Source organism: Dryobates pubescens, chromosome 13 (genome assembly GCF_014839835.1).
Source record: "Dryobates pubescens isolate bDryPub1 chromosome 13, bDryPub1.pri, whole genome shotgun sequence".
NCBI classification, from domain to species: domain Eukaryota; kingdom Metazoa; phylum Chordata; class Aves; order Piciformes; family Picidae; genus Dryobates; species Dryobates pubescens.
This window is the reverse complement of record NC_071624.1, coordinates 3968336-3992396: the sequence shown is the minus strand read 5'-3', so window position 1 is coordinate 3992396 and position 24061 is coordinate 3968336. Positions and strand designations below refer to the sequence as shown.

At 39.6% G+C, this 24061-nt stretch overlaps 1 protein-coding gene across 1 annotated transcript in view; it reads right to left on the bottom strand.

The window, feature by feature from the left end:
• The window catches only part of LOC104309989 (glypican-5), a 390036-nt gene that overhangs the window by 289253 nt on the left and 76722 nt on the right, over positions 1-24061 (bottom strand). Inside the window, exon 3 of the mRNA XM_054166882.1 lies at positions 12561-13255. Coding sequence (XP_054022857.1) covers positions 12561-13255 — 695 coding nt within the window. The remainder of the gene's footprint in view (positions 1-12560; positions 13256-24061) is intronic.

Below are 24061 nucleotides of genomic sequence, written 5' to 3'. Positions count from 1 at the left end.
CATCTCATGTGAGGAGTAACTGTGATCCTAAAGGATTTTGACACTAATATTCCCTTGTGTCTCAGCAGATGTTTATCCTCTCAAGACCATCTTCCTACACCACTCTATTAGCTATCACTGCAATACTATTGTTTTAGTACACTGCTTGGCCTTATTTGTCTCTGCTGCATTTTGACCATTCATAGTGGACGAGAGAAAAAATAAGAAACAGAGGACAGTCTTGTGACTCTGGTAGACAAATATTATTCTAACTTACAGAGCTGCACCTAAGTCCCTTCAAGTGCTACACCTTCAGGGTTTCTGATAAGGAGTTTGGTGCACTATTTGCAGAGTATTCAGTATTTCAATTATTTTCTTGTGAAGGCTTTTGGTATCGTTCAGGCTGCCAGATAAAGCAACCCAGAGAAACCGCTTGGTTGCAGTGTTGACAGCAGTATCTGTACACAGATGTCTTCCATGCTGGGGACTCGTAACTGCCCTAGACTGGAGCTGTAATAATGCCAAGGTTTGAGGACTACTGGAATTGACAGAAAAGGGAAATTCATTCTCTGTTTCCTGGTGGGAGGGAAGTGTAACCTTGGTCTCCTCACAAAGCAACACACTGGATGTGTTATTAGCATATTACCAAGAGGCCAGGGCTTATGAGATTCAGATGAAGATGTTGTGGAGTATTGACCTTATCAGGGACTGTTTGTGGTTCCTTAAATAGCTCTTCTGCAGTAATCAGTGGTGGAAGGGCAGGTAGACAGCTTTTAGCTCTTGCTAACACAAGCTGGTCAATCTCTGGCTCCAATACGCACAACATAGTAATGCTATATCCTAACACTCACATGGGGAATGGGGAAAAAAGATCCAGCACATACCACTGTTGCTGATAGTTTCAAGGGAAACAATCTTGAGTTTGAGACTGCTCAGGACAGATATTTATTTCAGAACATAAATGAGTTAGGTTTGGCAAATACATCCAGACACTTGTCATGCACAAGTGTAATTTCTACAATGGATCAGCAGGGCTGGGAATTCAGCAGATTCTTTCCCAGGTGAACCTCACTGTGTGTATTGCTTCTTTATACTTAATCCAGGTATTTCCAATTTGGTTATAAGAGCTGAAGGGGCTGAAAGCATGTGAAGATGATCAGCACAGACTAAACTCTCGTCTGGCAGGACGTGGCACTGCAGTGGTTAAGCTTAGAAGACTTGTACTGAGTAGGATCTGGCCCACAGCAGGTACACATTCTTTGAGCACTTCACGGTGCTGTCATGGATTTCTGCACTAGAAGATTAAAGTTTCAAGGATGAACAGAAAGAGACTTAGGCTTAACCTGCTCTGAAAAACCTACCTGCTGACTTCCCTCTTGTTTTAATACTTCTTTGGAGTCTGATGTCAAAACACCTGGTCACATACAAGTGTGACAGCAAGGGTTCATGCAGAAGTACAAGAAGATAATTTTCTCTTGCCTCCACAGAAGGCAGCAGTGTCATATGTGCTTATTAGGGAAAGAAAAAAAAAATCAAAATGATATAGCAAGTGTATGTAGAACAAAATGAGAACCAAGGGTAAAGTCCATATATTGAAGTAATAGCAGTGATCCAAAACAAACCATCTCATTAGGTAAAATCTTTACGAAGAAGCTTTAACTAAATCAGAAAGAAAAGCACAGACAGAAAGCATAGATGTTTCTCTAAAAGGAACCAATGGACCTGCCAAACAAATTCATGGGCATCTTTGAACCTTCTGTCATCACACAAGCAAACAAGCATCCTTCAGCAAGGGCACAGGAATGGACAGAAATACCTAAATTTCCTCTTCACTATCCACACAGACTTCTGCTCCTCAGATATCTTCCTGTACATTATATTTTCTGATTGTCTCCTGCCAGTTCAAGACACAAGGCATTCCCCCTCATCTTTCAAACTGCAGTCCTGACTCCACTCTGACTCCACAGAACAAAGCAGAAAATTGAATATCTGATAAATATATTCTAAGAATTATTGTATTTTCTTATCCTCCTCCACTCCTCCACTTCTTATCAATAGTTCCAGTAGTAAACATTCTCTAGGGCACTCAGCAGCAATTAGGTCCACCTCTGGGAAAATGAGGGGTCATGTGTTGTCGTGGCTCACAAGCACATGACTTCTACGTCTGCAATAAGAGCAACATAAAATTTAATTAGAGAGAATTAAAACTATTTGGTCTCCCAGAAAAAAACAACAGGGGATGGGGTAGAACAGAGCAGGCCTGCAGAGAAACAGAGGTCAGAGCCACCAACATAGCCATCAGAAAATGAGAGCAGAGGCTCTTACCATTGTGAAAAATAAGCATTGGAAATTGCCCTAGTGACTGCTGCTAGGTCTGATGAAAGAGACAATCGTCAAAATCCTCAGATCCCATCCCTTCTTCAAAAAAAACAATAAATCAGGTATTTCATGGTACCTCCAGATAGTGACATATATAAGACAACACTTGAGGTAGCTAAACTGTTGCTTAAAGTCACAGACAGCACAATTCTGCGTCTTTCTATACAAATGCTGAATTTTGCTCTGAGCAGAGTCTCCTTAGGAGGAAAACGATTACTATGGGGAAGATGTTCACTTGTTCTGTTTGGTTCTATGGCTGCATAAAGGATTTGGCTGCAGCGTATCAGGGGTGCAGCCTTAGAAAGCCCCAATCTTCCTCCCTAGGACTGAATTATCTAAATGAAAAGGGAGGGTCGCCATCTCCTCTAAACACAGGTACAGCAAGTTCAAGAAGCAGGACTTACTGTTTCATTTGTCCTTACATAAACTGTGTTGACTTTTCTTGTTCATACAGACACAGGAAAACTAGAAAAAAAAAATCTGTGAAGTTAATATTTTCTGTAGATGGACCAGAAGAATAAGTAACAAAGAATAAGAAGTAACAAAAGTCTAGAGAGGCACAATAAAATCACCAGGGATTTTCAACTCCTTTTCTGAAGAGAATGCAAGCAGTGTGTCAGCCAGGATCCTATTTTCAAGCTGTGTCTTAGGTTTCCCTGGCTGGTTTAGCCCTGATCCAGTTCAGTCACATGCACTAAGGTTCCTAATACTGCCCAGTGCCTTTTTAGCACAACTGGCGTTTTTATTGTAAGATCAAATGTTGGTAGTGACAGTTTTACCTCAATTATTCCAGTTAATGTTAATCTAACTAAATATCAGGAAAAAGGTGCAAACAGGAGAGGAAAGGAAGAATTTTCACTTAGCTTTTCACTGTATCTCATTTGTCTAACTACTGTCAGCAGAACGAAGCCTTGCACCCAGACAAATTGCAAAACTGAACCTCTTCTAAGCCAGGCTCCTGGTTTAGTCCCTTCAATGCAGCTGCAACAGCTGAGGATCTTCTTGTACTTCAAAGGCCAGAACTTTTCAGGCTGCCTCCAAAGCTACTACTACTCTGTCCCCAGGCTATTTTAACAGTGCTCATGGCTTTTCCTTAAAGACTAAACTATGGCACATGAGGCAGCAACCAGCTCATATCATGAAACATTTGACAGGTATGGACACATTTTTATGTTCCTTCACACAGTGAACCCCCAGTCAAAGCTCTTCAGGAAAAAAATAATTACTCACAGTAAGAAAAGATGGAAGAATTAACACACCTCTTCAGCTGCAGATCCAAAAGATAGCTTAAGCCCTCAAGCAGCTTGTGAAAGAACCCTGCAGCAGTAAGCTTGTGTGGCATTTTGAACAGTTAAAGGATGAGCAGGAACATGAAGCAAAATACCTGCAAGTTAACAGACTAGCACCCACATACCATGCTGACAAAAATAAGACTGGAGATTATTGATAGAAAAATCACACTAAAAACAAAACCAAACAAAACCCAAACAAACAAACAAAAGAAACAACCAACCAAAAAACAGTGATAAGGGTTCTTTATAGTTGTGAGCTTATATTCATATAAAGGTACCATTGCTAAATACACCCTTTGGGTGTCTTTTCAAAATTTAAACTATACTAAATACAAAATCAGTGAAAAGCTTTCACAACAAATCTTAAAAACCTACATCAATCTGGGAACATTTCCCATTTAAACTGTCAAATCCTCTACTGGCAACCAAACAGTTAAGGGGGGGGGAAGGAGGTAAAAAAGCCTTAAAAGACTCAAGAGAATTAGCTGTTGCTAAAACAATTTTATGGTCCTTTCCACTTCACTGGAGGTAGTTTGTATGGCTGACTGGAATCTATTCAATGCTGTCAAACATCTAACACTCCCATAGCTAGACGCCTCACAATGAATAACAAGCAGTCTAGCTGCCAATATGCTAGAGCTGCATTTTTTACCAAGGACTGGACCCCAACCCAGCAACACTCTAACTTTATTGTTTGATGCCTTGTTAATTTATAAGAACAAAATTAACCACAACAAACAGAAGTGCCAAAATTCCAAAGCACCACAGCTATGCAATCCATCATCTTTAATAAACCACGATACAGACAGTCAGGTTCATAAAACAAAACAAAACACAAACCCTGCATATCTATTCCTCTTTTGTAGTTTAAATTGATTTTGAAGTAGAAAATAACACTCAATTTCAGTAGATGACTTACACAATCTGGGCAACACTTACTATAGATGCACAGAATAGCATAAAAAAAGGAGGGAGTAGAAACACTGAATAAAGCAAACACAACTTGTTGAAACACTAAGCACATCATCTGTCATCTCGAGTATCATCATCTCCATAAATATTATCCCAACCACTGATTGTCTTGCTCAGTATTATGCTTCAAGCAAAAACCTGGACTCTTACCATGTTTACGTCCTTCATCTTTCAACTGCAATAACGGTGAAGTGCTGACACCAGAATCATATTCCAACTAAAATAAGAGAACACTCAGTGCCAGCACTGACTCTTTCAAATTATGACTGTGCTATCTTGGCAGGTTTATGATTATGGCTTTGATAGGACTTCTGCTCTGTAGCCCATGCCCTGCCATCAGACCCGCATGGGCACATCCTCCTCTTCATCCAGCATTGAGTTAAAAGTCAAACAGGACACAGACATGATGAGTTAGGGTGTATGCTCTTCAGAAATTTCAACTTCAGGGTGAAATTGGACATCATTCTGACAATATATTTTACACAGGTTACGACTGAAGTTTGTGTTTTATCATTATTTTAATAACATTACACTTGCCTGTGGAGTTCCCAGGCACTAATTCTCTAGGAACCAAAAGGTGCTGAAAAATTGCAGAGCCTGTTTGGCAAACAAAACCAAGCAAAGCTGCTGTTTTGAGAGAAAAAAAGTTATGTCATGCAGATACACAGTCCTCTAAGAAAAGAAAAAAAAAAGTCAATCAATAGTAGAATAAGTTCATGCTTACTAAATAAAAATAGATGTGTCATGAATTAGTCTTTTTGAAATGAGTTGATTATCCACAACCTCAAAAAAACCACAGCTTCATTTGAAGGAGTGAAGACAGGCAGTGGGCTGTGCACATGCACCTGTGTAAGCTCGCCTTAGACTCTACAGCACTCAACATGACAGAGGGGTAGGCTCAACATGCCTGCCAAGGACATTTGTTTCACCAATGACATACTTTTAAGCATGTATTTAAATTAATACTAGTTGTGAATCCCTGTTTTTGTCAAAATTAAAGAAAATAACAATGAATTAATGAAATCACAGAAAACATCAGTTTGGAAGATACTTCAAAGATCATCCAGTCCAACCTTCAACCCAACACTGAAGGGTCAACATTAAACCATGTCCCTAAGCACCAGGTCCACATGCTGCTTAAACACCTCCAGGGACAGTGACTCCACCACTGGGCTGACTATTCCAATGTTTGAGAAGCCTCCCTTTGAGGAAATATTTCCTAATATCCAGCCTGAACCTTCCCTGGCGCAGTTTGAAACCGTTTCCTCTAGTCCTGTCACTTGACACCAAGAAAAGGCTGGCCCCCTCCTCATTCCAGGTAGTTGTACTCTTTGGAAATCTATTGCCTCTTAATTATCTTCCTAAATGAAGATGGTGGCCCTAATGCAAAGTAAATAACAAATAATGATTTCATTTTTTTACTACAGTGTTTAGGGCTCTTGCTCTGAAAGCAGGTTTACTGCTGTCTTTACTCACTACACTTGGATAACTTACTAGCCATACATCTCAGCAGCTGCCTGTGAGACTTAGAAGGAACACCAGAATCATGCAAAATTTCATCTGTTTTGAACCAACATGGATGCAAAATCTCCTGAACATGCTCACCTATAAATTAGTTTAGCAGCATCTCTGGGGCCACAAACACATCCAAATACCTGACACGTTTTCCACAAACACTTCGGCCACAAGTCTGGGCCAAACGAGCACATCAAGCATCTTGACTGCAAGCAGAAAAAAACCCCAGTGGTGCCATGACACCTTAAAGACAGAAGCCTTTGTTAGAAGGCCCCAAATCACTATCATTCCCAGAACCTTAATCACAGTAGTTAACTACAAATGGTTAATTATAATCAGAGCTGGTCTTAGATCAAATACTGGTAAAAAGCTACATCCATCAATTCCATTGGCATGAAAGTTTAACACAATACCTTAAGGTTACAAGTTTACACAAATCACATGATTTAGGGAATGGGAAGTAGAATGTGAATACTCCTAGACCAGACAGAAAAGAGTTGTTTTTTTATCTTACTACAGATTCATGACTTGTTAATAGTGTGGTTAAGTACCATCAGCAAGTCAGCTGGGAGGTATGATGTGACGTGATGGAATGCCTTTGGGTATGAAGAGACACATACATCCAAATGAATGATCACTTCTGCAAAAGTTAACTTAAGGCTATACAAGCTATAAAAAAAAACCAAATTCTTTGCTATGTGTTTAGTCAAATAACATGACAGCATGTTAATACCCAGTAAATATCTCTCAGAACCAGCTCAATTGTAATTATATGGGGGGGCGTAATTACAGGGGGAGAAGAGTATTCCTACTCTGATGATAATTTAGATTTTTGGAAACGTATCTATTCCATTTTAACCTACTTCATATTGATAGAAATACCAAATTTCAAGCAGTTCCATTACTACAGATAAGATGATCCTTAATACCAGGAAATCAGACTACTCTTTAGTATCAAACATCTGCACGTAAGAGAATTGTTATTAACCAACACGGGCCAGAAAGCTCCTTGCATCCCCTTAAAGAGTTGCTCACGACTACATGAGCTCTAATTCTCCAGAGGACTTTTGTAACAGATGGGAATGAGGCAAATGCATTAAACAATTTAGATGATTATTTCCAGAAATACTTCTACAGTACTCAAGTGTCAAAACGCTTTTAAATCAAGCAAATAGCACGTGGCAAGACTTAGAAAGCTGACTACAAGAATTAAGTGCTTATTCTCCATGAAATTCAGTTGATTCCAGATACATAGTTCCACTGCTCATTTTAAAAAAAATCATTCATGACTGACTGTAAGATGAGAGCAGTATTTTAATGAGTCTAAAGCCCAAAGGAAATGAAACAAAGTTTTAAAGCAGGCACATTTTCATATGTCACATAGCACTACGAAAACAATTCTTTTACCTCTTGCACAGAAATGGGCCATTACAAGGTATGCTTTCAGGGCAATTCACCAAGTTTCTAAAAGGCCTCCTCCTGCTCCTAGATTCACAAAGGAGTTGAACCTGATGGACAATCAGGTAACTTTGGTCCATAAGAACAAAATATACAAGGTCACATCATCAGTGTAAGTGATTGTGTCATCCAAGATCACATCTGCAAGATGTACTGCTGAATCAGACAGCTTCAATAGGGCAACAATCCCAGCTTCTTCAAGGTCATTTACAGATACCTGATCAGAGGCAGGCATTTCTTCCATTTTCTGTTTTCACAGTATCACAGTATCACAGTATAACCAAGGTTGGAAGAGACCCCAAGGATCATCAAGTCCAACCTGTCCCAACAGACCTCACAACTAGACCATGGCACCAAGTGCCACGTCCAATCTCCCCTTGAACACCTCCAGGGACAGTGACTCCACCACCTCCCTGGGGAACAACTCGCTCAGTGAAGAACTTTTTCCTCACCTTGAGTCTAAACCTCCCCTGGCACAGCTTGAGACTGTGTCCCCTTGTTTCAGATGAGAAAAAGCAAAATACCACTTTAAATAAGATTTCTAGTGCAAATATTCCACAGCATAGCTTTCCTTGCATGTTTTTACAGCTATTTTTAAGCAACCTGCCTATAAGGAATTGAATAGAATGCTTTAACCTCTGCTAAGTATGGTTCTTACACTTATTGACAGCTGGTGTTGATCATTTAAACTGGAAAACCTGCAGGAAGGAAGCACCTGAGTTCAGCTCTGAGTGTTCTCCAAAATCTCCAGGAGTGTTTTATGATACTGTTCAATGTCGTTAATCAAGTAGTTCATTACTGGCTGGCAGAAACTCTTTGTTGCTGTGAACTCACTCAGCACAAAGTTATTTTGTTCATAGTACTGCCATTTCCTTTTCAAATTTGTAAGCTTACTAGGCATCAATCTCCTGCTGCTGTAAGCTTGGCAGTCTTTGCTCTAAGCTTTTATTTTCCTAACGGTGACCATTTTAATGGGTCTCAGGTCTTTCATTTCTCAGGATTTTTTTTTTTTCAATCCTTCATTCCTAATAAATTCAGACCACCTAAATTATTTTCTGTAAGCCTTCCATAGAGAGCTGAATTTTTATCAGAAAATGTATGGCAATATTTTCCCTTTTTTTCCTCCAAAGGCCACCCCCCTGTAAATTCTGGCTTAAGTCCATCACAGTAACGGGGGCGCTCCAGGAAACACAGACTATGTTCCTCCACAGGCAGATGCCCCTTTCCCATCCTTAATTTGAACCTAGCAAACACATACATAGTCTGCCTGTTCAGTACACCAAAGGTATTACATGCTGCTTCTTAAGAGGGATTATTTGTCCCAGTTACTAAATTTTAATTCTCATCCAACATTTCCAATACCTGTCCCCATGCATGACCCCCTGCCTGCTAGAGGCAGACTGCAGGCCAAGCTCTCAGCAACCTGAACACAAGCAACTGGAACACCACCTCACAGGGACTTGACTCTGGAGAGTACAAACATTTGTTACACTATCCAGAAATACACTTCCCCAGCCATCTGCATTTTAAAGCTGCCTCACCTCCTCCATATGCATTTCAGCTGAAGGTATTTTACTTCCACTTTGAATTTAAAAAAATGTATTTCTTACAAATCAGGAGTGATGCACAGAGTTTCGAAGATAGCTAATGGTAGACTACTAAATGAGAGCAGCATTAAACACAAAAAGGGAAGAAAAACAAGGGAAACGCTAACAGTGAGCAAACTTGGTCTCTGTAGCTGGCACCAAGAAGCAGTCAGGGCCCCTACCAATAGGAAAGACAATTAGATTCCAGCAGACAAACCAGAGCATAATGATGATGACTGCTGATGCTGCAGACCGTGGCTGCCCCGCATTAGGTTAAGTAAGCTGGATGCTAGCCAGTATCATTGAACAAATGGCATGGCACATTCTGGAGCTATCTGAGGAGAGATTTCTAATATCTTAAAGGTGACCTTTCACACATGTTATGCCAGCAAATCGGGCAATTCTCTGGTTATAATGAACAAGATCAGCAGAGGCCAGTCCCTCGCAGTTATGCACTCTTCATACAAACAGGATTTTTTTATTACTATTTTTTTAAATTTATAGTAAATCATTTGAGCAAAGTACCCTAAGAGCTTTATTGGTTTATTTCACCCCTCCCCCCTGTTTTAAAGCAAACATAATCTAACTGTCCATTATTCATTACCATCCAGGCAGGCAACAAGCTAAAGAACTCTCATTTTTAGTCATATTGCCTATTAAACAATGTGAAATGTTTCCTAAAAGAGCAGGTGCATTAATTAAGGCTTCCCCAGGAAAAATGAAAATTGCTAGAAGTGCTCTCCTTTCCTCAATGCATTTTCAATAGATTATTTATAATTGAATTAAACCAATTACAGCATTTGTAATGGCTACTGTAGATAAGTTAGATGTTTCTACTTCTGCAGAAGCTGAAGAGCATGCCACACGAAGAGAAAAAAGTCTCTGCATTTTTCTGGAGGGAAGAGAGTAGGTATCTTGTTTACTGAAACAAATTTCCTGTTAGTAAAATGAACCAGCAAATACACTGGGTACAAATCTCAGTGCAGCCCAAAAGGGCTCTAGTGCAATTAGAAATCAGACCCCAGATTCCCAGAAGCCATTTCACAGCCGGAAATCCTCAAGCTGAGGACTGAACTCCTTTCTGTTTCTTCAGAATAGGAAATACAGCTTAATTAGGCTCAATTTTCCAAATAACGGTTATCCTCTGCAAGTAATCAGCACTACTTTAAATCAGCATCAAATAGTGGAGAATACTCTGTCTTCAAAACATGATCTCACCCTTACTGACAAAGCTAGAAGACTAAGGATAATCCATACCAGCATTTAGGTTTTATTTTCAAACATCAATCATCCTTTGCTATCCTACAAAGCCTAACACACAAGCCATCTGTGTAGAGATTTCACTAGAGAGAGGAAACAAAGACAAAACAAAGATAACTTAGGGGGGAAAAAAGACTTAATGTAGTTTCAAGCACTGTCTGGGAGGAGGAAAATGTTTAAAGTTACTGCTAGGGAACTGAGAAATACTCAAGTAAAATTATTTGAATAATCATCACAGTAAATCCTTAGCCTGAAAGACACTTCAGCTAGAATTTCTACTTCCCAGTCAGCTAAAAGCCTGCCTTCTCCTGGAGACATTAAAAAAGCCCTGGATGTGTTCCTGTGTGACTCACTCTAGGTGATCCTGCTCTGGCAAGGGGTTGGACTAGATGATCATTTGAGGTCCCTTCCAACCCCTAACGTTGTGTGATTCTGTGTGAAATGCAGCGCAGAATTATGTTTCAGCATTTTTTACAGGCTGCCTGTATTGCAGGAAATACCTGTCAGGCTATTTTTGCTGCTAGTAGCCAGAAAACTTTACATGATGAAGCCATATGATAATTTAAGAGGTGACCATCTACAGTTAGGTAAAAATACTACATAATAATGGCATATTGTGATTTTCATTTCCCTTCTAGACTCATGAAAATAACATCCAAGTGCAAATCCAAACACATGCAAGAACACTGCTTATTATGTGTTCTAGGGTCAACACTGCTTTATGACACTACCAAGCACACATCAGCTCTGTGAAGACCTGCTGCTCTGCAATGCCACAGGCTCCAGTGCCTGCTGTGCATCATGCAAGAACCTGATAAATTTTATCTTAATTTTTCATGTTTATTCTTGGGTTTCAGATCAACCAGTAGACACAAGACTCATGGATGGAAAGGAAAGGAGAATCTGAAGCAGTAAGAACTGAGACAACTACAAGTATCAAGTGAACGTTTTGTCAGATTACTGGAAATGGTTGGGGATTTTCATAACCTAGATATTATATTGAATCTAAGTTATGTGCTCTAAATTGAAGAGAATTGTTATATTAAGTACCCTGGAAGGTTACAAATATATAGGCATTTTTATCCTAGTAAAATACTTCAGTTTTGAATACCCTCTGCCATAGTTTCTCTTTGTAGGCTTTTTGAAGTATTCTTTTTCTCTTATATAATGTAGTTATCTGAGTTCAGCACAGGAATTTTTTAGATCTTTGCATTTCCTTCCCATTTGTTCACTGCAAGAACTCCTTTACTTTCAAGGCAAGACATGGCAGATCTATCAACATTTCTCAGATTAACCTTTACCGTGCTTAAGACCACACTGCTGCATATTTTTCCAGTGACAGTCATGTGGAACTTCATACAGATGTAGTCAGCAGTATTAGTCATTTCAATACTTTCTGGTCTAATCTTCAACACCTTGAGAGAACATCTGCCAGTCATATGCTACTATTATGTCAGAGAGTTCTACCATCCTAGTACTGTCTTCCTTAACCTACTGCTTAGAAAAATGGATCCACTAAGTGTATCCTTTAGATAAGTAAATGCTGTCATGTAAGTTTGATTTTTTCATGCTCTTTTTCTAACTTTTGCATGAGAAGTGTACTCACTACAGACCTACACTACCTTCCTGATATCTCAGTCAACACAAAAATAAAGGGACTGTAAAGTTATGGAAGTTAATTCCTTTGCCTTTCTTCAGAAAGCCACTTTTCTAACCCCTTACACTAATTTCTGTGGAATATCTGCACATACTATAAATACTCACGTGCCAGGGAAATGCTGCTCCTACAGTTACAGGACCAGGAGTATGAAATCACATTGTTGATATCAAGTATGATATACTCCAATTTTTTGTTTAGAAAATTCTGCAGACAAGACAGAGCCATCTGATTTACAGGGTTGCTTCTCAAGGAACAAACTTCCCTCACCCCCTCTTTCATTTCAAAGCAGACTCTATGAAACCCCATCATAATTATCTGTAATGTTTGCATGGGCTATTAAACAAAGATCTAGCTGAAGACTAAAAACTGATGCAAAGGCAACACCAACTTGTTTAAATGTTTATTCATCAAATAATAGAAGTGATAAATGGGAGTAGTGAATAATTAGAGAGCACTTACTGTAGCGGAGAGCTGCGGTCCGTTCAACTGTGCATGCAGGATCGCTTCATTGATGGAGTTCCGGATTCCCATCAGTGCAATTTCCAGATCATGTGAGGCAGCCATTTCATTAGTCAGATACTCCAGCGTGGAGATATACTCCCTCCATTGTGCATCCAGTTCTGAGACACTGGCCAAACAGCCCCTCATTACATTCAGACAATATCCAACACAGGGCCTGATGAGCGTCAGGCCCTGGCAGTGCGGGCAGTACTGCATCTTCACTAAAGCTTTGCTACATTCCTTCGTGAGAGCCGCGTGTTCAGTAGTATTTATCACTTCAATACCCAGACTGAGGGCCTGGCTGAGCATCCGACTTGCCCAAAGAGATTTTGACAGCTCTGTAACCACGTTCTTAGAATAGTGTCCAAAAGGATTTATGTCTTGCCTTGTAAGCCGCAGACACTCTGTATAGTCCTCTGATAAATCTGTAATTCCTGGGTTTATTAGCCGGCTATACACCAGAGGAAAGAGACTGTCAAAGAACCGTAATACTGCACTTTCCACTGTAGTCTCTGCACCCAGAATGTAGAGAGAGATGTCTGTAAAAAGTTCTTTAACAGGCTCTGCTGCTTCTTTTGCCATAGGTCTGTAAGCTGTCTCAAACAGGGAACTCGTGTGGTTTTCAGCGAAGCGAAGCAAAGACTCAAAGGCCTCTAAAAATGGTGCAGGAGAGAGAAAGAACTAGTTAGCAACACCATTCTGAACAGCAGCATCCATAGTTACATAATATCTGCAATATAAATACACTAATAGTTAATATCATCAGCAACACGATTAAAAATACACCTAAATATTACATGTGCATAATAAAGGTAACATATAATGGACAAGTGTTTTCTTTAAAAAGTAGCAATAAAAAAAAGCCAGTATTCTCACTAGCTGAAGTCTGACCCAAACACTAGAGGTCAATGAAGGACTCAGAAAGTCCAGTGAGTGCAGGCATGGTCTCTGTAAGATGGCCTTTGTAATCAACCCCACATTTGGGCAATTTCACAGAATAACCAAGGCTGGAAGAGACCTCAAAGATCATCAAGTTCAGCCTGTCACCACAGACCTCATGACTAAACCACGGCACCAAGTACAACCAGGTATAGTTCCAAAACATCCCTCTAGCTCAATGAAAATTTGTGAGATGACCAAAACCAAACAGAAGTTGAAGCTTTTGTTTCTTAGTCCTGTGAGTGGGTGGATGAGAGGCACTTTATGCACGGTACAAATCAAGGATGAAGTCAAGATGATGTGTGAATAAATTCTTTCACTGTTAAGACCATCTAGGTTTGGACACCAGTCAGTGGTTGAGCAGGACTTGATACCAAGTCTGCCATGAACCAACACCAAAATGAAATAATAAAGTCAGGAAAACACTATCATCTTTAACTACACCATGTTTGAGTGGCTTAAAAATATTTAAGGAGTGCTGTGGTTAACACATTTCAAATTGCAGAAGGCAAATATTATATACCTCAAACACTGGCTGAGGTGCTAGAGTTCATAGACAAGGGCCAAGGAAGGGATTGGTTCCCAAGATTATTTTTAATGACACAGAAGACAGTAATCCACACCATTCCCAATGCTTTCTTTGGAAGCTTTACAACAAAAAGGCTGCAACATAAATCATTCTCTGGATGGCAACTATTTCCAGTCAAGGCAGGAGACCTATCACTCTATACCTCCTGAGGACTGGCCAGATAATGGGTTTTCTGTCTAACCCTACTCTACATTCATCCGAACATCACCATGTGATTCACTGCAATGTAACACAAACCGAAGTCGCCCAAAGATCAGCTTGGCAAAGGCACAGATACAATACTCTAAGTCAAGATTAGCACACACTGGCAAAGTTTTGTAGAAAAGCCTGCTCAGTGCCTTCCTCTCTTACATCTCCCTGGGCAACTAACTTGGGTGTTATGATAAGCATTACAATCCCTTTTACGACAAAGTGTGATTTAACTCAACACATAACACAACATATCTCATTGTACATGAAATCATCAGCATTTTACACACACACTCGCTGTATGCTTCTGCCAGAGGATCACTGCAGCATTCCCACTGCTATTACAGCAACTAATGTTCTGCAAGTGCTTGTAAGACCCTAGAAATTAAGAACTCGGATATACTACAGATAAGAAGAAAGATCATTCTCAGGCTGAGAAACACCTTGATAGATTTCAGACTTTAACAACTGACACAAAACTCATTCATTTCATTGGACTCATGATGGAAATGTTGAAACAACCTAACCTGTAGCGCAGTTAGCTGTCTGCTGCTGCAAACTATTACCTGTTTTTGTTTGCCCCATCACTCCATGCGTTTGTTTCCACACAAAACCTAAATATCATTTTTTGAATTTATCATACTAAAAAGTCAATGCCAAATTTCAAAACATGAAAACAGTGCTTTAAGTTTCCTCCTTGAACTACACATGCTCTCTAACAGACGTTCAACTCATCATTCAACAGACATTCAACTCATCATATGGGAGGTACGACTGCCTCCCACAATGCCAACGCAGTCTGATGCTGTTGCTTCTACATCCCTAAAAAGCACAACTGAAAAGTTCATGAAACACACCGATGAGGACTTATTGTCCTGAGGAAAAAACAGCCAGTGAAACGTGAGAGCTGAACAGTCAATGAAAATTTGCAACCCAAGAAAACAGACTTCAGCAACTTCCTGGGATACTGGGTTGTAGACTAGAAATCATGCAGTATTTTATTTTCAAACCCTTTAACTGCTTTCAATTAAAATCTGTGTTATTCTGAGACAAGTATATTAATATATAATATTTAGTAAAGTATATTATATTTAGTAAAGTATATTATATATATTTCTATATATATATAAAATATATATTTAGTAAAGTATATTATATATCATATTTAGTAAAGTTAGAAAATTGTGATGGTATATGCTTCATTCCTCCTGAAAAGAACAGACTTAATGTCTATAATGCTGATTATAGATGTTCTGCAAGCAACCACAAGGTATCTCATTTGCTTCCTTATCACCACTGGTCAGACAAAAAAACCTGCTCATGCATGCAGACACTCTACCAATGATGCTTGAGAAGGAAACATGCAGGTCTCTTTTCATTGTTAAGGCATGAAGAAATGCTTGAAACAATCAAATTACTGATTATTAGAACTAATGGGGCTTCATGAAAACAGTCTTGCAATGAGAGTTCACATTCTAGTTGTACAGAGGAGGCTACCTTAGCATCATGTTCTAGAAGTGATTAATTATATGCTTTCAATGGTACTCTGTATTTCTATATCCTAAGGAAGGTTTACTACTACCTGAAAAAACAGGTGCTCATCTATGCAATACAGCAAACTTTAGCCATTTATGAACTTGCAAGAAAGCTGAATTCTAAGCCTATGCATGCACTGGGAGAAATACCTGATCCTCTTTCACAGCTCTGACTTCAAGACCCTCCCTTCCCCTATCAACAGCACACAACGTACTATCAATTGCAAATATATTGATTCTGAACAGAGATAAGTCATAACCAAAATTATCCAGAATTTGATGGAGACATTATGTAATTTTTCTCTTCCTTTAGTATTAAAATAAACAGGACTGTGGAGAACAATATTTGTTCTCATGTTCCTGAAAAGTCCCTTCTTGATTTAAGACCACAGGAAAAACGAAACAACAGCCAGCTCTGGAAGCTGAATTAACACTCAGGTAACTGCTTAATGAAAGTCAAGCAAAATCACCTTGCATGAGGAGGATTTTGTTCAAACCATTTGTCATGTGCTGACAAAACATTTGGCATCACCACTGATGTGTCTGTAACAGTCAAACACAGCTGGTCAAATACAGCTCACCTCTGGAAATTTCACATCTGAACTGCTAGTGTTTGAAAATGAGCTTCTGGAGACAAGCCTAGTTATGACAAGATGCCACGCTGGTTTTGCTGCTCTGTCAGCAGCAGAGTGCCTGCCAGGCCAACGAGGTAACCAGTTTGCATGCTGGGCTTCCAGCCTGCTTCCTAGCATTCACATACACTAAAAAATGCATTATGCTCATTGTAACAGGCACAGATTGAAAAGCGTCGCTTTGCACACACAGCATCCATGCTTATTGATCATGAGCATGGCACAGACTGGCTGTGAGTGATAGCCTCCCTCTGACAGAAACACATCCATCATTACAGAGATGTTTTACTGTTCAAACCAGCCAGTGGCTACAGTTGATACACCTAATGCAAGAAAAATCATAAAAGATTCCTGACTTATCTCACCAGATTTTGCACCAGTGACTTCTCCAGTAGGACTCTGTCCTGATTTAAGCTCACTGTATGGCAGAAGATGATGCAGAATGTGTTTCTGAAACAGAAATCTCCTCGCTACATCTGATAGTGCTACTGGGAGAAACATGCATCAATCTGCCCAACACTGCTGTTCCAACATTTTCCAAAGATTCCCTCCATATTTTCCCTACCTGAAGATCTGTTTGGGGTTTAGGTAAAAGTACAGGCAGAGGTAAAAATGTTGTAAATACAGCTTTGAGTAACTCCTCATGCCACGTAAACACTGCAATCAATGACTCACTTTGCAATAGTTTCTTGTGGTTTTAAATTGCTGACATCTCTACTTCAATTCAGTCAGGTACAACAGCTCTCCAAGTTCATGTCTGGGCTACAACCTCTTCTCCTGCAGCCTTATCCTTAGAACTTCATTAATGTTTATAAATACACAAAGGGCAAGAGGCCAGGCTCTTCTCAGTGATGTCCAATAATAGGACAAGGGGCAATGGGTGTAAACTGGAGCATAGGAGGCTCCACGTGAACATAAGGAAAAACTTTTTCACTGTGAGGGTGACAGAGCACAGGAACAGGCTGCCCAGAGAGGTTATGGAGTCTCCTTCTCTGGAGATTTCAAAATGTGTTCCTGTGTGACCTACTCTAGGTGATCCTGCTCTGGCAGGGGAATTGGACTGGATGACCTCCAGAGGTCCCTTCCAGTCCTAACATTCTGTGATTCTCTCTCTTCTACCAGACCTCGACAAGCTATTGAGATCTTATTCTGTAAGGAACTACAAGGTTCAGATAGGGAGAATTAGGAGAGGCTAAGCAACTTCCAACTTGCTGGATTATGAAACAGTCCAAATCCTCATTCTTCTATTGGCACAGATCCAACACAGCAATGTTAGCATGGGAACCATTTTCCAAAATGAAGTCTATCACCAGACACTGTGCACACCATTTCTGTCCTGCAGTAGCTGAAGCTCAGCTTCAAATTTAGTTTGAATCTCCTTATCTACAAAGGCTGAAGTCATCAAACTGAGTGCAAACCACGATACACACGTGAAAGGCAAGCTACTGCCACTGCCATTATGCTGCTGCATGTGACTCAAAACTGGCACTTTGCCCGCAGAACTGACAGGGTAAGACCACCCTGCTAACACAGCCTCTCCCACTGCATTAACAATACCTTACACACTGCAGAAACTGAATGTGTGCTGAACTGAAATTTAAAAATCCATGAGCTGCTTTAAAAAAAAAACCAAAATAAAAAGGAAACCATTATATGGTTAATACTGCAGAAAATATTTAACAATGCTCAATAAAGCAAGAGTAGAAGCAAACACTGAGGCAATCTATGCAGAAATAACATCTGTGTATATTTTAGATTTGAGTGTAATCATGAAAAGAATGACAAATTTAAGTAGCTCCATTATTTGTTTGGTCTCATAGGACTACTCTAATATTTGGCTCCTTTCCCTACAACATCTTGCATTTATTAAGAGTTACAGAATGAATGAAAGCCACAGTTTGTTGAACAATAGATTCCTTTTAATGCCTTTAAATCCATTAAATCTTCTGCATCTTTATAACTCGCCAAATTAAAGGACAACCTATTAATATTTTGCAGCAGTAGAATTTAAGAACGTACTGTTTGCAATTTGATGAACAGAAAAATGTACACAGCAGAAAATCACACCCAGATACGCATCTCCATGGCACACAGATGATAAAACTCCAGAGTTCTGGGTTTTTGGATACGCAATGATCTCTAAAGGTGTTTAAAAGAAGAAGAGTACTCAAAAAGCATCATTAAACAAGATGAACAGATGGGGATTTAAGATCTCAGGATTCCTTTAAAAAAGGATGCAAGTATAAAACAAATTGTGTCATGTTTGCAAACACAGAACCTGAAATCGATTCCCTCATTCAGCCGCTTTGGAAAAGTTTCATTTCTATTTTGTGACATTTGTTAGCAGCAAAGAACTGTCAAGCAGTGGAATTTTTCCTCTTATTTATCCTGAATTCTGCTGACCACAGGGCCAAAGCTCAGGCCAACACTCTTTATTAAGACCCTATGCCTTTTCATGTGGCTTAATGATTTTAGAATGGCAGTCTTCCCACACAAATAGTCACTCTTGATGAGAAATAACATGTTCATACACATATTAGCCAATATCTACCACATCATAGTTGACACTACACCATTACTTGCTGGAAACATTGCAAACATACTCCAAAATATTTTGGGTCACGGAAAAATCTGAAAGCTCTCAGAATCTGGGGCAACTGGAAGCATCTCTTGCTTTCTATTCACCTCCTGTAGTTGCTTTTAGTAAGGCAGACTGCAAAACAGGTTCAAAAGAAAGCAAAGTCAGTTTTCAGAAGTCCATATTTGCTCACCCTTATAGCAAGGAGAAGGTATGATGTCGTTAGAGCTAATCACTCCTTCAGAATACAGATCAGACAGAGGGAAGGAAAAAAAAGAAGACATGGAAAGCCATTATTGTGTGTAAGGGCAAGGTGTTTACTTAACAGTCTGCGAGTCTGTCTGTGTTGATAACATCAGATAACTATCCCATCATGTACCTGTTAATGGAAACTTCTGCCCAGGGTGAAAGGTAAGAATTCTGTGCCTCCTGCTATCTGTACCTAACAGCTATGGACAATGCTGATTAGCTTAAAATCAATGAGTAGAATTGTTTACAAGCTACAACTATCATCTTTTAACCCTCTGCTCAGTTCCAAGTGTAATTTAAGACTGCTTTTAATTTAAGAAAAGTTACAAAACTTGGAAAAGTACTGGAACAGGTTGCCCAGGGAGGAATGGCCATACCTCCCCCCTAGAAGCGTTTAAGGCCAGGTTGGATGGGGTCTTTCACAACCTGGTCTAGTGGAAAGTGTCCTTGCCCATGGCAGGGGCGTTAGAATTAGATGATTCTCCAAGGTCCTTTTCAACTCAAACCATTCTATGAAAACTTACAAAAAGTCCCAAAGCTTAAAAAAAATTGTAACAGTGAGGCTTGCAGAGTAAGAGAGTAACTGCTCTTTCCTTAGCAAATATCTGCTGTGCTGGAAGCCTGGAGAGCTTGGTTTGCCAATGTAACACGGGACACAAGCAAGCCTGGTGCTCTGAGTTTCAGAGTAGCAGACTCACTGTTGTAATTGGGTGCTGCAGGCCAAGCTAAGTTACTCAAGGAAAAACAGTTGCCAAATGGTCTGTTGGAAGACTGACTTCCAACAACATCAACAGGATTCAACACCTCAAAGTGCTATCTTAAAGCTTCTATCTTGGCATGAAAATTAGTCTTGATCGTTGTTTCCACACGCATAAATCTATTTTTTCAGTCTTGGCACAGCCAGGCAATTATAAAGGAAGCAACACACCTCTCAGACTGCTACTCCATACCCTCTCCTGAACTGCAGAACACACAACGCACATCCTTCTACTCTTTTTATTTTTTTTTAAATTTAAGTGGCTTCTTTAAAATCTTGCACAGAGAGAGGGGAGGAAATATGCAACTCATATTTTGGGGACAATGATGAACATCAAAACCCTTAATTTTGGCTTATGCTGGTGAGTAATTGATTCTGAAAGCACTGATAATAGAACTAACTTCACCAAGTTCAAAATAGGCTCACTGCTTCACATGAGCTGGAAATGCAAAGAGAAAATAGGGAGTAGACAGGCCTGGGAGGTACTTTAATAATAACAAAAGAACAATCCAGTGATAAATAACAAACTTTTCTTCTGTTCTGGTCATTTTGCCATGAAATCAAATAAGGATTTCTGTGGACTGTGTGCTGGGGAATATACCCAAATTGCTGGAAGTAGTGACCACAGTGCACACACTTGTTCGACTTGGTGCCCTGGGCTTTATCATTAACAGAACAGCATATAACAAAATTGAAACTGCCTGCTAAAGTATTTAACAAGCACAGGCTGGACAAAGCTCCAGACCCTGCTGTACCAAACCACATCTGCCCTCTTTCAAGAAAACACTAGATGGAGATGTTTATATAAAATAATTAAGTTATAATACTTCAAAGTCAGTTACAGTTTGCTAACCTGATTTTGAGCTGCCCACTATTTATTTCAGCTTCAAACTTTTTGTGGGTGCAGTGAATGAGCTGGTAATTAAATTTAGCTGTTTATTGTTTCTGTATACTGCATTTCAGTACAGCTGTGCATTATTTTATACACTATAATTATAGAGTGCAATTACTCCTTTTTAAAGTGAGCAGTCTCAAGTACAACTAAATCAGTCAACCAAGAGAAAGCTGGAGACCAGATGTGGAATTAACCTCCTATGACACCACTGGGCTTCCACTGATAGATAAATAAAGCAAGTAGCTCTTTGGGAATATTTGTGCAGTGAAGGCTGATGGACATATAGCATCAGCATGGTAAGATGACCTAGAAGAGCAGTAAAAGCCCTGAGCACTATGGCTGGATGTTTTATAAAGCCATGGCCATCAGGATTATTCTCGTTCAGTCAAAGGAATTCCAAAAGATGACTCATATCTGCCAAGTTCCGACCTGTCAGCTATTACTTAATCACATCAACTCACAGTTTTAACAGGAGTTGGGCCAAAATAACTGAGGAGCAAACTACGGCTGTGCTTCAACAGCATTAACTATGCCTTTAATTTGCTTTCCAAGAACAATTGACTTATAAAAACAGTACTCGCAATCTACAAGGAAAAAAAAAAACAACAAACAAAACCACAAGCAATCACATCTCTGTAGGTAGCTAGCTTCCTCACATAACTGTAACTATCTCTGAAGTTTAATAGCCATCAAACTTCAAGCAGAAATTATGGATATTATCTGATTTATTTGATCAGTCACTAACATGGACAGTGATGACTGGAGACCACAGCTACAGAAAGAAGCACACAATTCCCAGGATGGATTGCAGCACAAAGCACTTGCAAAACAGCTTTGAATGACAGCTCTGTACCCAGCAACATTTCTTTCAAGATGGATCCACAGAAAAACTACAGTGCTTAAATTAGGTCTGATCTAACTTTTCTAAGATTTGCCACATAAAAAAAAAATAAATAGCATTGGCTTTTATTTTTTCTTTACTAAAACCCTGTGAACAATTACAAAGATGTAGCAGAACTGTAAAGTCATCATTTTCCCATAGAAAATAAAGCAGCTTGGACAACATTTTCTTAAAAATCAACTCTGAATCATCACTTCATGGGATGATGTAGCCCCCAGGTATCTTTTCAAGTGAGGTTCTTCTTGTGGGGTTTTTTTTGCTGGTTTTTATTTTGACATGTGTGATTACTGTTATAAAAACAGTCAGCCCTAAAAGGTGTGGTGGCCCAACAATCCAAGACTTGCATTGTGTCAGACAGGATTTGTACTGGTCTCTAGTAAGTGGTTTGGGTTCTTCAGAAGAGATACTTGGTATATATGGCAGTGCCAATGCCTTGAACACTTTTTCTACAGACTTTTCAATACATAATAGTTTGGTTATTAAACCATAACCATACACTTCCCAAAACTCACATGGTTATTACCAAAACACACTATGAGGGATGAAACTCAAAGCACCACTAGGACTTGCCTACAGCTGAGGCCAGCCAGGGAGGTCACTGCTGCTGGTGACTGTACAAATTAAGCACTGACACACAAACATGCTACTGTCATTGGGAGATAGTGTAAAACAATTACCTCATTCTTTCTGGGGTCTGTAGCAATTACTTTTCCATGTGTGTAAGCAGTTTTTCAATACTGTGAATCACTTCACTATGTGTGCTAGCATGGGGCTAGTTAGTAAGTAAGATAATGCCTTTATTGCAATCTCTAGGATTACAAGCTTCAGGTAATCTCTTCCCACTGAACAAAAGGGGATTGCTTTTCTCCGGATTTCCCAGACTATTTTAATCACAAGCACTTTTGCAATTCAATAATGTAGCCTTCAGAACTAAAACAGACTTGTGGAAGAATCTCTGTGCAGTCACAACTGGCTGGAGAGCCTGAGGGACTCTGAATGCTCTGGGCCTACGTAGAGTTAAACAACCTCTCAACCGGAATTTATGCCTAGGTTAGGGTGATGACAACATGAAAATGACAACACATGTAGGACATACGTGGAAATACTAAGGAGCAAGCACGTTGTAGTAACCATGGACTACTGCCATACAAAAATCATAAAGTCCCAAATGCAATCAGGCAAGGACACTGGTAATGTACAAGTAAAATGTGGCTATGTAGAGATATTGCTGGTTTACAGTACATGAGGAGAAGGACTGGTCAAAAAACAACTGGCAAAATATTGCCAAAAATTGCTTCTGCAGCTTTCCTACAGAGGGAAACCATAGAGAAAGTAAAAGCTGTGCCAACTATGCACAGTGCCAGGTACCAATACCAGAGAGGAACAGATGCCATCATTAGAGAAAGAGAAGGCATTCATGTTGGTGGTCCATTGGAGCTCCAATACACTGCACATTTGACACAGTTGGTCTTGGAGAGCAAGCAAGCAAGGCTTGCCAAAAATACTACAAGCTTCTCTCTGTTGCTTGACTTGCATGGTGGCACTGATGACAACCAGTGAGGCACTGAGCACTGTGATGTTACCTATGGAGAACATATCTGTAGAATCCAGATGTGACCAGCGTACTGAGAACACCCTTAAGCTTGTCTCCAATGTAGTGCAGCACTGCACGCACGTATTTCATGGCAGGGACACACTGCAAAGCTGCCCATGAATTTGGGACACAGAAGAAACTGAGGTAATTTGTGTATCTCTTGTGTATTAAATAATATTGACAAAGTACAAAATAGTTTCAGAGACTTGCATTAGTTAAGAAAAAAGAACAAAAAATTATCCTTTCTCGGTCAATCGAGAAAGCAGGAAGATGTGAAAGTATTTTCATTCTTCTGGGAATCTTTTCATTAACAGAAAAGCAATCAGACAGGAGTCTCTAGAGAGAACTTTCTCAACCCTCTGATTAAGGAGTTCAACTGGCGGTAGGAAAACGAATACGTTTGTTTCAGAAGGTCGTGAACTATTTTGTGTTTTCCAGCTGAATTAATTAGGTGGTCCATTATGATCTGTTTCTAAAAAACTAAGGGGGAAAAAAAAATAATAGAAGAGATAGGATTAGCTCAAAGATGAAATCTGGGGGCAAAGTTGTTCAGGATTTGTGGTTTTCCTTCGCGTTTAGGTGTTAACGTAGAAATATAATT